The 11,989-nt window shown below is 55.0% G+C and overlaps 2 protein-coding genes across 2 annotated transcripts; one reads left to right on the top strand and one right to left on the bottom strand.

Annotated features, from left to right (window-relative positions):
* Positions 1 to 48: 48 nt before the first annotated feature.
* On the bottom strand, positions 49 to 6,253 carry LOC101444217 (myotubularin-related protein 9-like). The gene is made up of 10 exons (XM_058303984.2): positions 5,977 to 6,253; positions 5,690 to 5,798; positions 5,326 to 5,451; positions 5,040 to 5,213; positions 4,367 to 4,593; positions 2,539 to 2,700; positions 2,252 to 2,393; positions 1,948 to 2,168; positions 450 to 601; positions 49 to 364 (listed from the first exon to the last, which is right to left on the bottom strand). Exons 1-10 carry the CDS (start codon positions 6,159 to 6,161, stop codon positions 231 to 233), a joined length of 1,632 nt encoding a protein of 543 aa, XP_058159967.1. The 5' UTR covers positions 6,162 to 6,253; the 3' UTR covers positions 49 to 230.
* A 2,533-nt stretch (positions 6,254 to 8,786) lies between these two features.
* FAM167B (family with sequence similarity 167 member B) lies at positions 8,787 to 10,367 on the top strand. Its single transcript, XM_004471347.4, has 2 exons — positions 8,787 to 9,239; positions 9,888 to 10,367. Exons 1-2 carry the CDS (start codon positions 8,988 to 8,990, stop codon positions 10,116 to 10,118), a joined length of 483 nt encoding a protein of 160 aa, XP_004471404.1. The 5' UTR covers positions 8,787 to 8,987; the 3' UTR covers positions 10,119 to 10,367.
* The last annotated feature ends 1,622 nt before the right edge of the window (positions 10,368 to 11,989 follow it).

The raw sequence follows: 11,989 nt of genomic DNA, 5'->3' as shown, positions 1-11,989 counted from the left end.
GGGGTCTGTTTCATCATTTTCCCTCTCACTGACACCCCAGCAAGCTGATGCTAGTCATGGATACCTTTATTATTTGGGCCTTCTCCTTACACTTTGGACACTTCAAAGCTGGAACTTCAGTATCCTGGGCTACGCTGGGTTACACTGCAATCACCCAGGGTCCGGAGTTGCTGAGGAGCCCGCAAAGGTCTCAAGCACGTCTCAGTCACTATCCAAGGAGCAGCCAGTGCTTAGGGTTGGGGCTCAGAGGATGAGGCTGTTGGCTGAGAGTCCCCTGTCTGCTCCCTTTCTGTCACTATTTGCCACACCTTCTCCCATGCCACCTCTGAAGGCTCAGGAGGGCGGCTCCAGCGCAAAAACAGGCCTGTAGAGGAGGAGGATAGGTAAGGAAGTTGAGCAAAGGAGAGAACTCATGGGAAAGCGGGGGCAGGGCGGGAGGAAGGAGTCACCTTGCCATAGTCGCAGGCTCTGGGGTTCCACAGAGGGCCAGATGGCCAGGGGGTTAAGGACATAGAGTGGGTTCCGGAGTTTCCGCTGTTCTTTTGGCTGGTTAAGTCTGGACCACAGGGAGTGTGTTCGAGTCCTCACTTCACACAGGCATCTGTAGGGAGTAGAAGAGTCAATTTCCAGCCCCAGGTCTGCCCCCTGGAGTTCTGGGGTGGGGGTTAGGGGACTGGTTAGTGGGGTGAGATCCACCCCGGGGCAACAATAGCCTCTCATTTCTCCTGCAAACTTTACTGCCAGCCAGATCCTGTACTGGGAACTAGAATAGAGCAGGAACAGGACAAAATCCTAGTTCCTCAGCCATTCTGTTTAGAGGGAGAAATCAATTTAGCTTTGCCCAAAAGCATCAAGGAAGTTTCATTAGGAACATGATCTTTGATATTTGAGCTGGGTGTATTGGCCAGGTGTGCAGAGACAGGAAAACACTTAGGAGGGAACCGCATGTGGAAAAGCAAAGTGACAAAGAGCCCAACGTGAATATTGATAGATCTGGACTGAAGAGTCAGAAAAACTTAGGAAAGTGGAGATAGGGAGAAGAGTGAGGAGCGATTCCAATGGTCCTGATTGGAAGGAACAAGAGTTTTGAGTACGGCAGTAGGAAGGGCACTTTGATAGGAGAGGTCTAAGTTATGTAATGTTTAGGAGTGAGGTTGAACATGAAGATGGGGAGAAGGTGGAGAATAAAGATGAGTTTTCTAACGCAGATGACCCACTAGTGGAGTTAATGAAAACAAGATGTGTCGGTGTGGAAGGGTGGTAAGAAAACGAAATCTGACCCCATCTTGGAGAGGAGCAAATCCTACCTCCTGCCTTTCCTCAGTGTGATGAGACAAAGTGGCTTATGGGGGCTTATTGGGAGCACGTGCAACCAGCCACCCAAATAAAAACTACCACTTCTTGGCAGTGTACCAAGAGCTATGTTAAACTCAGTTAATTCTCACAACCCCCATAGATTACAGCTACTAATTTAGTCCTCCTCCTGCTGCAGATGAGGAAACAGACCCAGAGAGGTTTGTTCAAGACCACCCAGTGGGTGAAGGGGAGCTTGAACTTGAGCCCAAACAATGACTCCGCTTTCAACCTCTATGCTCTGCTTCACTGGACTCAGCCCTGCAAAGTGGCAGAGAGCTCCAGAAATGATTTCTTTTTGCAGCAATCTTTCCCTCTGGTCCTTGTTTTCAAGCTAAAGGCATGTTTGCTCTTGGCTGGGCAGGATGAGAAGGTGTGAAGAATTGGCTTTAGGCCTATCCTCTGAGTATGCAGAAGTTAGAGGGGAGTGTGAGGCCTGGAGGCAGGAGAGGAGAAATACTGTTTTCCTAAAGAGAAACTCACTTACAAGGGAAAGATGAGTTCCAGGGAAATAAGGCGCCAATGCAATGCAGCAAGTGCCTGACCGCTTCCTGTGCCTGCCCCCTAACCCGCCCTGGCACCCCCTTAGCTCACCTCTCCTTTTCACTGTTGCAGAGGAAGGTGCCAAAAGCGGAGGCATAGGCGTGCTCAAACAGTGCCACCAGCAGCCCCTCCCCAAACTCCAGCGACAGCGGGAACTGGCGGCCCAGCTGCCACACGCAGTCCAGGAAGAGGAGAAAGGTGGGTGCCTCGTGCTTGGGGCTGGCATGAGAGAAGGCCGAGCTGGCACAGCGCAGCTGGAAGGGGTGGCCGGCCTAGGGAGGGGACAGGGCAATGGGCACAAGGAAGCAGCGGTTTCTGGATGGAGGGGTAGGGCTGGGTCTGGGTGACCACTTACCTGGATCCACTCGCGCTCAACCAGCTCCTGGAATCCAGCCATGGTCCGACTCATGGGGTCCAGGATGAGTTGGGCCAGGGAAGTCACGAGCAGGGTGCTGTCTGTGCCTTCAGCCCCATGCACAAGGATGCAGGCCCCTTCCCTGTGGGCCCAGGACTCATCAACAGCAGCCAGGGGTGGCTGGGCCAGAAGGAGCCTACTCTTGCTTACTCAGACAGTTCCGTGCCCAGGGATGGAGAGCCCTGCCCCAGCTGCTCTGTTCTCTGCCTCATAGGTGGGGGCCTTACCTCTCCATGCCCTGTGCTGCCAGGCAGGCAGTGCTCAGCGCCTCCTTCACGTGCACCAGCCAGCGGCAGCCCTTTAGCCGACTAAGCCAGCGGTCCATGCTCTGTTCCGAGTCCCCACAAGCCTCCACCAGGTATACGAAGCTCTCCTGTAGGGGCCGCCCCCTGGGAAAATGGGAGTCCAGTGGTCATCCCTCCCCAGCCCAAGCTCCTGGCATTCATGGCCTGGGAGCGGGAGTGCATCAGATCAAGGAGAGAGACAAAGAGCCCTGCAGGAGCCCCTGTGATGGGAGGGGCAGGGGGCCTTTTGGGGGGCCAGTCTCAGAGAGCATAGAATCCACTGAAAATCTAATCTGATGGAAGTGCTTCAGTATCCTTGAGCATCCTTGGAGATTCCCCAACCTGATAGGGGAAACAAAGACCCTCTGGGAGACTTAGTCTCTTGGCAGGGGACTGGTTTACAACATTATCTGGGGAAAGGTCACAGCCCTCTGGGGAAACAGAATGCCCTGGGAAGCCCCCAATACCCTGGGAAGATCCAGTACCCTGGAAGTTCCCCAATCTGATGAGAGAGTTACAGGACACTCTGGGGAGCCCCAGTCTGAATACTCTTGGGATTCCAGCATCTACTCCTACTTCCCTGAAATGGCTCTTTCTTCCTTGCTTTAAAGCCTTCCGTGGCTGCCCACTGCCTCTTTTATTATTCTTTTAAAATTTATTTTATTTATTTCTCTCCCCTTTCCTTGGCCCGTTGACTACTCTCTGTGTCCATTCGCTGTATGTTCTTCTGTGTCCACTTTGCATTCTTGTCATTCAGCACCGGGAAACTGTGTAGCTTTTTTTGTTGCATCATCTTGCTGCATGAACTCTGTGTGTGTGGCATCACTCCTGGGCCGGCTGCGCTTTTTTCCTGCAGAGCAGCTCTCCTTACAGGGCGCACTCTTTCACCTGGGGCTCCTCTGCGGGGGGATACCCTTGCGTGGCATGGCATTCCTTGCTCACAGCACCACTGCGCGTGACTGCCCACTGCCTTTAGGATGTAGTCCAAACTCATGATCACGGCCTTTGGGCTTTTGCTGTGGCTGCAAGCCCCCTCTCTCTCTACTCCCACCTCCCACTCTATAGTCCTGCCATAATGAAGTACTTGCAGTTCCCAATATGGGGACAAACGGCCAGGCTCTCTGCCGATCTACCCCTGCAGTTCCCTCTACCTGGAATGCCCTCTTTCTGGCTAACTCCTCCTCCTTTCCAGGTCTCAGCTAGAGCATCCGATTTTCAGAGAACCCTTCTTTGGACTCCCTATACTAAGAGAGGGATGCCTCCTTTGTGGTCCCACTTATCCTTTTGAATTCCAGTTGCCATCTACCACTGATCTCTCAGCCTTGCCTGGACTGGTAGGACCACCACAGCTCCTGTGCTCAATCAATGTCGACTGAATAAATGAATCAACAGAGTTTGTTTTTTGGTGAAGGGAGCAGTCCACTCTCAAAGCCCCGAAACTCCCACCGGACATCCTCTTCGCTCTACCATTGCTTGGGGACAGAGGGGACACCTGCCCCCTATACAGGCCCTCAGGGCAGGGCTGGGTATGTGTGTAGGGGTTTGTTCCAGGAAGACAAATTTCAGTTTAATGTCAAGAGGTAGATTTTTTTTACAGGCAAAGTTGGGGCGCTTACAGAGCACTGAGCTCTGTCCGTGGGGATGTGCAAGTGGAGAGGCCCACGTAGCAGTATGGCAGTCTCCAAGGTTCCCCGCAGATGCACCTACACACACACAGAATCCTGGGGGAGAGCGCTTGGGAGAGCACGGGAAGCCCCGCGGTCTCCCTCACCTCTCCAGGGGCCGGTGCAGCCGTTTCCAGCCAGGATAGGCGGCCTTGGCCTCCGTGCCGCCGCCGGTTAGGCGGGCCTGTTTAGCAGCCTGGGCCGAGCGCGTGTCCACGACGAAGCCGCGGGCCCCAGGCCGAGCCCCCGCCAGCACAGCCTGCAGCAGCTCCTCGTCTTCGGCGCAGCGCCGCTTCTGGGGCCCGGTCAGCGGCTGGCTGGAACGTAGCAGCACCTGCAGGCAGGGACCCAGCTCCAGGGCCGTCCCCACCCAGCCCAGGCTCCCAGGCCGCGCAGCGGGAGCCCCTGGGGAAGCGGCGCGGCTAGAGCGGCAAAGGCGGGGCCGACGGGTAGGGGCCTTGGGGGCGGAACTCGGGAGGGGTCGGACCCAGGTCTGGCTGGGCTCAGGAGGGACCGGGGAGGCCTAATCGGTAGGCTGTGGGCGGGCCCCGGAGTGGACGGAGCAGGAACTGGGTTTTCAGCGGCTCCGGCGGGCCGTGGGCGGGGCCAGGGAAAGCCGAGACCCAAAACGCGCGCGCGAGGCGGGGCCTGCTGGAGGCAGGGGCGCCGGGCAGGAAAGGGCCGGATCCCGGGCAGTCGCCTGGCGGCGGATTGGCCTGCCCAGTGCAGAAAAAGACCGAGAAGGGAGGCGGGCGGCCTCGGGGGCGGGGCGGGGCTCACGGTTCCGCTGGGAGCGTGGTAGTAGCTGAGCACCGGGCAGCGGCCTCCCTGGCGGAAGCGGGCGCTGCGCGCCAGGGCCTCGTCGTCCACCGCGCGAGGCACGATCAGCGCGCGGGGGTAACTGGGGCACAAGCTGAAGTCCTCGTTCGCCTCGCTCAGCCGCCAAGCGTTGGTCTGCGGCGCAGGGAGGGGCGAAGGCCAGATCTAGGGCACCCAGAGTGCCCCGTCCCCGCTCCCCTTCCAGGCCCGGCGCACTCCTATCCCCGGCCCCCACGACCGCGCCCACCTCGCGAGCTACTCGCTTGTAGTAGCGTTCGGGCGGGTGGAAGTGCCAGGCGTCGCCCAATCTCAGGCCCCTGGGACGGTAGAAGAACGGAAAGGAGGTGATGACAGATTCCAGGGAGGACAGCGCCTGGGGAAGGAAGTCAGGGGGTCTGGAAAAGGTCGGAATCACGCCTTTGCCCCTCTCCAGCCCCTCGCTTTGCAGCTCCCACCTCTCAACGTTCCCCACCACCCTGCACCCCACCCCCGCCATTTAGCTGTGCCCAGGGATAACGCTGGATGCGGATTTCCCTCTCCCAGTAGGCTGTTTACTCCCCTCGCTACAGGATAGGGGTTGCTTAAGGGTCTCTGTCGCGCCCCCGGCGTACCTCAATGGAGCGGGCGATGTCCAGAGTCGCTTCCACGCCCTCTATGTCCAGCTGGAACACACGCAGGTCCTTACAGCGCAGCGTGATGGTGCCCGAGTCACCCGCAACCCTGAGGACGGGTGGTTCCAGGGTCAGTGTCCCCCACTTCTCACCGGGGGACGAGAAGCGAGTCTCATAGGATTGGCCGTTATGCAGGGGGCTGCCAGCTCCAGCTGCGCTTGCTCTTCCCCCCTTCCCTGCGGGGTCGCGCGCTCCCCATTTCTGGGGACGCCCCCGCCACGTCTCACCGCTTCTCGATGGAGTCGACACTACGTAAGAGCAGCAGCCACAGGTCCGGAGTCGCCTGGGGCCCTGGCGACAGCAGCAGGTGGTGGCCGGTGACGCACAGCGTGCCGCGCAGCGGGGGCGCCTCCGAGCCGCGCGAGAGCTCTGCCTGGGCCCGGCCAGTCCGAATCAGTTCGGAGAACTCCATGCAGCCCGTGGGGGGCCTGGGGCTCAGCAGAAGGACAGACTCAGAGCGGCGGGCGGGCGGGGCGGGCTCCTAAAGGGACAGGAACTGACTGGGCAACTGGCGACGCCGGCTGGACAGTTGTTAAGGAGGCCCCTCGGAGGAAGGAATCGCACAAGAATTTTCCCTTCCTGTCGTCCGCACTTCCGAGCAAGGACTGGGACCACAGCCTGTTTTACGAATCTCAATTTCCTCATCTGTGAAATGGGGGCAATAATCTTGCCTAAAGCTCTCAGCCCAGTGCCTGGGGGTGGGGATGGGATGGGGCAGGAGGCACTCAACATATTTTAAATCCTGGAGTGCCCGCACTACAGCTGACTTTAGAAAGAAAAATACGTAAATAACCACCTCTTCCCCTGTCCTCTGGTGAGAGGTCTGGAAAGGGTAGGCATGAAATAGGGAACTGCCTATTTCGTCCCCATACATCTGGGGCTTGGGTGGGGGAAGTCCCTTGGTCTACCTTAAATGCAAGCAGCTGTGTAGCTGGCGCCCCTCCCTCTCCACAGCTGGAAGGCACTGCCTGAGGGCTCCCTCTGTGGGGGCCACTTTTGGCCGAGTTCTGCCCTCACCTATCACTCCATCCTTTCACCAAATGTGTATCGCCAACACTCTGAGCTGGGTCTTGGGTTAGGTGTGAGGGACCCAAAATGAACGAAGAAATTCTGATGGCAGGGTTACAGCGTGGCAAGAGACACTCTTAAATTGGTAAATTACCAGGTTAAACCTATTTAGTGGAGGACCCATCCATTCATCCAATTATTCTTTCCTTCCTTAAATACTGATGCCTAACCTATGCTGGATGCTGATTACTAAGAAGAGTAAGACTGACTCCTGCTTATAAAAGGTTTTCTGGTACCCTAGTTCCAGACTTTGGTTTGTTTTTTTTTTAAGCAAAATCCTTCTTTCAAATAAAATAATAAAACCATAGGTGGACACCCCCTCCCCGTAAAATAAATATTAAAAAGCAGACACAAAAGAGTACAAGTCGTGAAGTTCCAGACCAGCTCCAGCACCTGGGAATTAGAACTGCAAATGATCAAACCCCACGACAGGCATACGGAATCAGAAACTTTGCCAGTGAAACCCAGCAAGGTGTTTCTGTCCCCCCCCTCAATATTACAGAAGTAGTATGTTTACAGAAAAGTCATGCAGAATATGCAGAGTTCCCTTTTATTCTTCCTCACATACAGTTTTCTCTATTATTAACATTTTGCATTAGTATGAAGGTAACTTTGTTACAATTGATGAAATAATATTACTATAATTGTACTATTAACTTTAGTCCATAATTTACATTAAGGTTCACTGTGTTGTACAATCCTTTTTTTTTAAATTATTCCAGTAACATATATGCAACTTAAAATTTCCCCTTTCAACCACATTCAAATACGTAATTCAGTGGCATTAATTACATTCATGATATTGTGCAACCATCACTACCATCCATTACCAAAATTTTTTCCATCACCCCAAACAGAAACTCTGTACCAATTAAGCACTAACTCTCTACTCCCTCCCTGCACTCCAGCCCCTGGTACTGTATTCCAGTTTCTGACTATGAATTTACTAATTCTAATTATTTCGTGTAAGTGAGAACGTACAAGATATGTCCTTTTGTGTCTGGCTTATTTCACTCAGCAAATGTCTTCAAGGTTCATCCATGTTGTCTCATGAATCACAACTTCATTTCTTTTTAATACTGAATAATAGTCCACTGTATTTAAGTACCATATTTTATTTACCCATTCATCAGTTGATGGATACTTGGGTTGCTTCCATCCTTTGGCAATGGGGAATAATGCTGCTGTGCAAATCCAGTCATCTGTTTTAATAAGCTCTCCAGGTGATTCTGATGCATGCTGAAGTTTGAGAAACCCTGGAAAATAAATGGGCAAAACTGATCTATGTTACCAGCGATTAGTGTAGCAATTACCCTTAGGGGAGTCATGACAGAGCCCATGGAAGAAATTCTGGGGTGCTGGTAATGCTATTGTTTCATCTGGGTACTGGTTACATAGGTGTGGTCAGTCTGGGAGAATTTCTCAAGCTGTGTATTTATGATATGTGCATTTTTCTGCACATTGTTTTAAGCCTTTTCAGCACAAAGTTTAAAAAAGGGAACCAATCTGGTGAAGTCCTGGGAGCGACAGGGGAAAGGGGGCTAAGACCCCATCTGCAACTCTGCTCTTCCCTCTGCCCTGAGGAATTTCCAAGGCACCCCAAGTCTCCTTAGAGTCTACTTTGAAATCATTGTTCTGCCCCAACTGAGACCCAGAGAGGGGCAGTGACTTGCACAAGGTCTCCTGATTCCCAGGCCAGGGCTCTGGACGCGATTCCTTTGCTGAAACGTCAGCATCACGAGTGAGGACGGGGGAAGCTTCCTCCCCTGTCCCTGCTACCTTAACTTGGGACTTGGGAGGAAGGCCAAGACTCTGGTGTGGATGATGCTTTCCTTATCCGGGAGCAACTTCCTTTCTGGGAACTGGATGTCTCCTTCTGGGCAAAGACAATAAAATTCATCTAAGGCAGGAGAAGCAGGGCTCCTCCTGCCCCACCCAGATGGGCACCACGTGGCTCCCTGGGTTAGCAGTTCAGGAAAATCCCAGCCCCTGCATACTCGGCCTTCCACACCCATCTGCTCCCCCACGCCGCCGTCACGCTCAGCCTCCCAGGGCCACCTTGAACATTCACCATCACACAAACCCTGGCACACTCCTTTCACCCACAATTTCTCTCACCTCCTCTTGGGCAATATTGCCAGCTCTTCTCCAACCCTACCCCAACGCTCCCATGTCCCTGTGGCCATTGAAATACCAGGCAGTGGATGAAGAGGATGAAAAGGAGAAGAGCCTGGACACAGTGAAGGCACTAACGGCCAAGCTGCAGCTGCAGACACGGAGGCCCTCCTATCTGGAGTGGAGAGCCCGGGTCCAGAGCCAGGCCTGGCACGGGGCCCAAGCCAGCTCTGGGCCAGGGGCATCTGGAGCGGTCTGCGGCTTCGACTCAATGGACTCCGCTCTTGAGTGGCTCCGTCGGGAGCTGGTGAGTCTGGTGGGGGTGGGAAGCCTTGCAGAGGCCAGTCCTGCTGGGGGCCCATGACTAGGAGTGTGGGGAGGGAGTGAGAACGGACGCTACCCCCAGCAGCTGCCCATTCCTGTGGCTGTGTCCTGGTGCTGAGAAGCCCGGAATGGATTTGTCCTGTGTTTTGTTCAGGGAGCTGTGCTGAAGAAGGATTCCATCCAATTCGCTGACTATGTGCTCTGTTGGCCTTGCCTTTGAGGGGACCACCAGTTATGGGGGGAGAAGACCTGCCCTCCCCTGCTCTGGGAATTTCTGTATCTCAAAGATACCGTGAAGTGCAAAAGGAGGCATTGACTGAGCTGTAGGCAGAAATCGGAGGAGCCTGAGTGTTGACTAGGTGGCTCTCAAGCCACCATGTGCAGATGTCAAGATGCCCAGATGTCTTGGCTGATCCAGGATGGTGCCCCAGGCAACTGTATTTGTTTAGTGGTAGCTCCTTAGCTTGGTTGGAGAGCCAGCAGCCTGGAGCCAGATCTGAGAGATGGGGTAAGAGGAGGCTGGGGCACTCTGAAGCAGCCCAAAGGCCCAGGGTATTAACAATAGGGAGAGACGAATGGCAAGAGGGCTAGGGCTAGTCCAGCCAAGGCTCACGCCCCCTCTTGGTCATAGCGGGAGATGCAGTCTCAGGACCGGCAGCTGGCTGGGCAGTTACTGCGGCTGTGGGCTCAGCTGCACAAGCTGAAGGTGGACCAGGTCTGTCACCTGCACCAGGAGTTGCTGGACGAGGCCGAGCTGGAGCTGGAGCTGGAGAGGGGGGCCGGCCTTGCCCTGGCACCGCCACTTCGGCACCTCGGCCTCACACGCATGAACATCAGCGCCCGACGCTTCACCCTCCGTTGAGGGCCACCGGCTGCCCTTTCCCCAGGCTGCCTGGGAAGGGAGAAGGGAGGGATGCCCCAGAGGGCCCAGCACCTGGCGGGAGGTGGGGGTGAGGAAGGGTTTAACTCTCAGAAGTTCTGAGAGGCAAAGCTCAGACGACCTGTCCCTCCCCCTCCCTGCCCCAGCTGGGGATGGGGGAGAAAGGAAGTTGTTCACAGACCACCCCCCACCCCCGCCAAGCTTCTCAATAAACACCTTCTCTAATTTCCACTAAGGTCTCCGCAGTCATTATTCATGTGTAAGTTCTCTGTCTGTGGTTTGTCCCTGGACCAGTGATTCTTCTTCAGGAGAGAAGGCCTGTTTGGGAGTGGGGGGTGGGCTGAGTCCTCACCTCCCCCAGCAGCTCCAGCTCTAGCTCTCTGTCTTATCTCTCAGCTTCTTTGTGGGAAACTCAAGATCAGAACTGGGAAAGAATTAAAAATCCCAAGTCACCCCCACCTGATAAAATTGGGAAGGTGTAGAATGCAGGCTCTGGTAGACCTGGGTTCAGAGCCAGTTCCTCTATTTCTAGTAGACCTTGAGACGGTCCCTCAGATCCTGAATCTATTTTCTTACCTCTCAAATGGAGACGCTGATTCTCACTCCATAGGTCATTAGATCTGCCTTAAGTGAGACAAGGCACAGCAAACACTCAGTGAATGCCAGCTTTCTATTGCTTATCATTACTGTCACCAGTAGTATTATTACTATTGTGCCAAGGACCCAGAGAGGGACTGAGGTGAGCTGGACCCCCTGCCCTGCCCCAGGCCTGGGGCACGGGCTCTGGGCTCTTTGTCGCCCAGTAAGTTTTTCACTTTACATCTCTTAGCCTTTGTTTCTGTGTTACTCTCTTTGTCTGACTTTCCAACTCAGGCTTCCTCTTCCCCCAACCTATTTCCTGGCCCCCCTTCACAGCTGAGGTGCTCACAGCATCAGCTTCCACTTCACAAACCCCAACAATGCTCTGCGGGTTCCCCTCCCCCAGCCGGGTTTTGGCTTAGGGCCCAGGCCATGAAGGTGACATTCACACTTTCCTCAGGGTGGGGTCAAGTCCCAGCTCTTAGGCCTCACGGAGACCACCTGGCGTTCTTCAGATCCCCGGTGACCTAGCCCTCTGCCCGTGATGGGTGCCACCCTCAGCCTGGCCCCAGGCAAAAGTGCCTGCTGCTTGTGACAAGGATCCTGCCTGCCGCCTATAGCAGGAAGTTCCACCAGCCTACGCCTGCACCTGGGTGCCCGGCAGGCGAGTTCGTTCTCTCTTCCACCTGCCGCAGGGGATGGTGCCAGGCTCTGCACCTCTACCAGGGGCTGTGGCCTTGCCTCTGCCTGAATTAGAAGTTGCCCCATTCTCCCGCCACAATTAGCTGGTATTGCCCTGCCTTTGCTGCATTGCCCTTCCGAAGACACCACGTTGACCTGCCTGGTTCCTGACACCAGGATGTCCAGGGTTTTGTCTGTAAGGGGTGTAAGCCCAGCCTCTGGCTTTAATAAAGCGATGTCCTGTCTCCTGAGATGACATGGCTCTTTTTCCACAAGCCAACTGTAGCAGCCTGTTAGCCTGCTGTGCGACGCTAACATGGGTGTTGCGCTATTTAACAGGGTGTTATCCTCTCCTCTGACAGCCTGAGGCTGGAATAGAAGGGTCACAGCTCCCAGACTCTAACAGTGGTGCTACCTGCCGTTCACTGAGAGCTGCGTGTGTGTCTGCTCAGCCCATGCTGTCTGGGGCCAAAGGCTGCCCCTGAATCTCTTCCCCAGGAGCACCCCGTAGGGTACCATCCTCTCCTCAATGCTCATCCTCTAGTGCTCACCGTCAGGCGAGTAGGGCCTGCCCCTGGAGATGTGTGGGACCC

This window comes from Dasypus novemcinctus, chromosome 9 (genome assembly GCF_030445035.2).
Source record: "Dasypus novemcinctus isolate mDasNov1 chromosome 9, mDasNov1.1.hap2, whole genome shotgun sequence".
Classification (NCBI taxonomy): domain Eukaryota; kingdom Metazoa; phylum Chordata; class Mammalia; order Cingulata; family Dasypodidae; genus Dasypus; species Dasypus novemcinctus.
The sequence above is the reverse complement of the archived record's forward strand: the minus strand, read 5'-3'. Positions and strand labels throughout refer to the sequence as shown.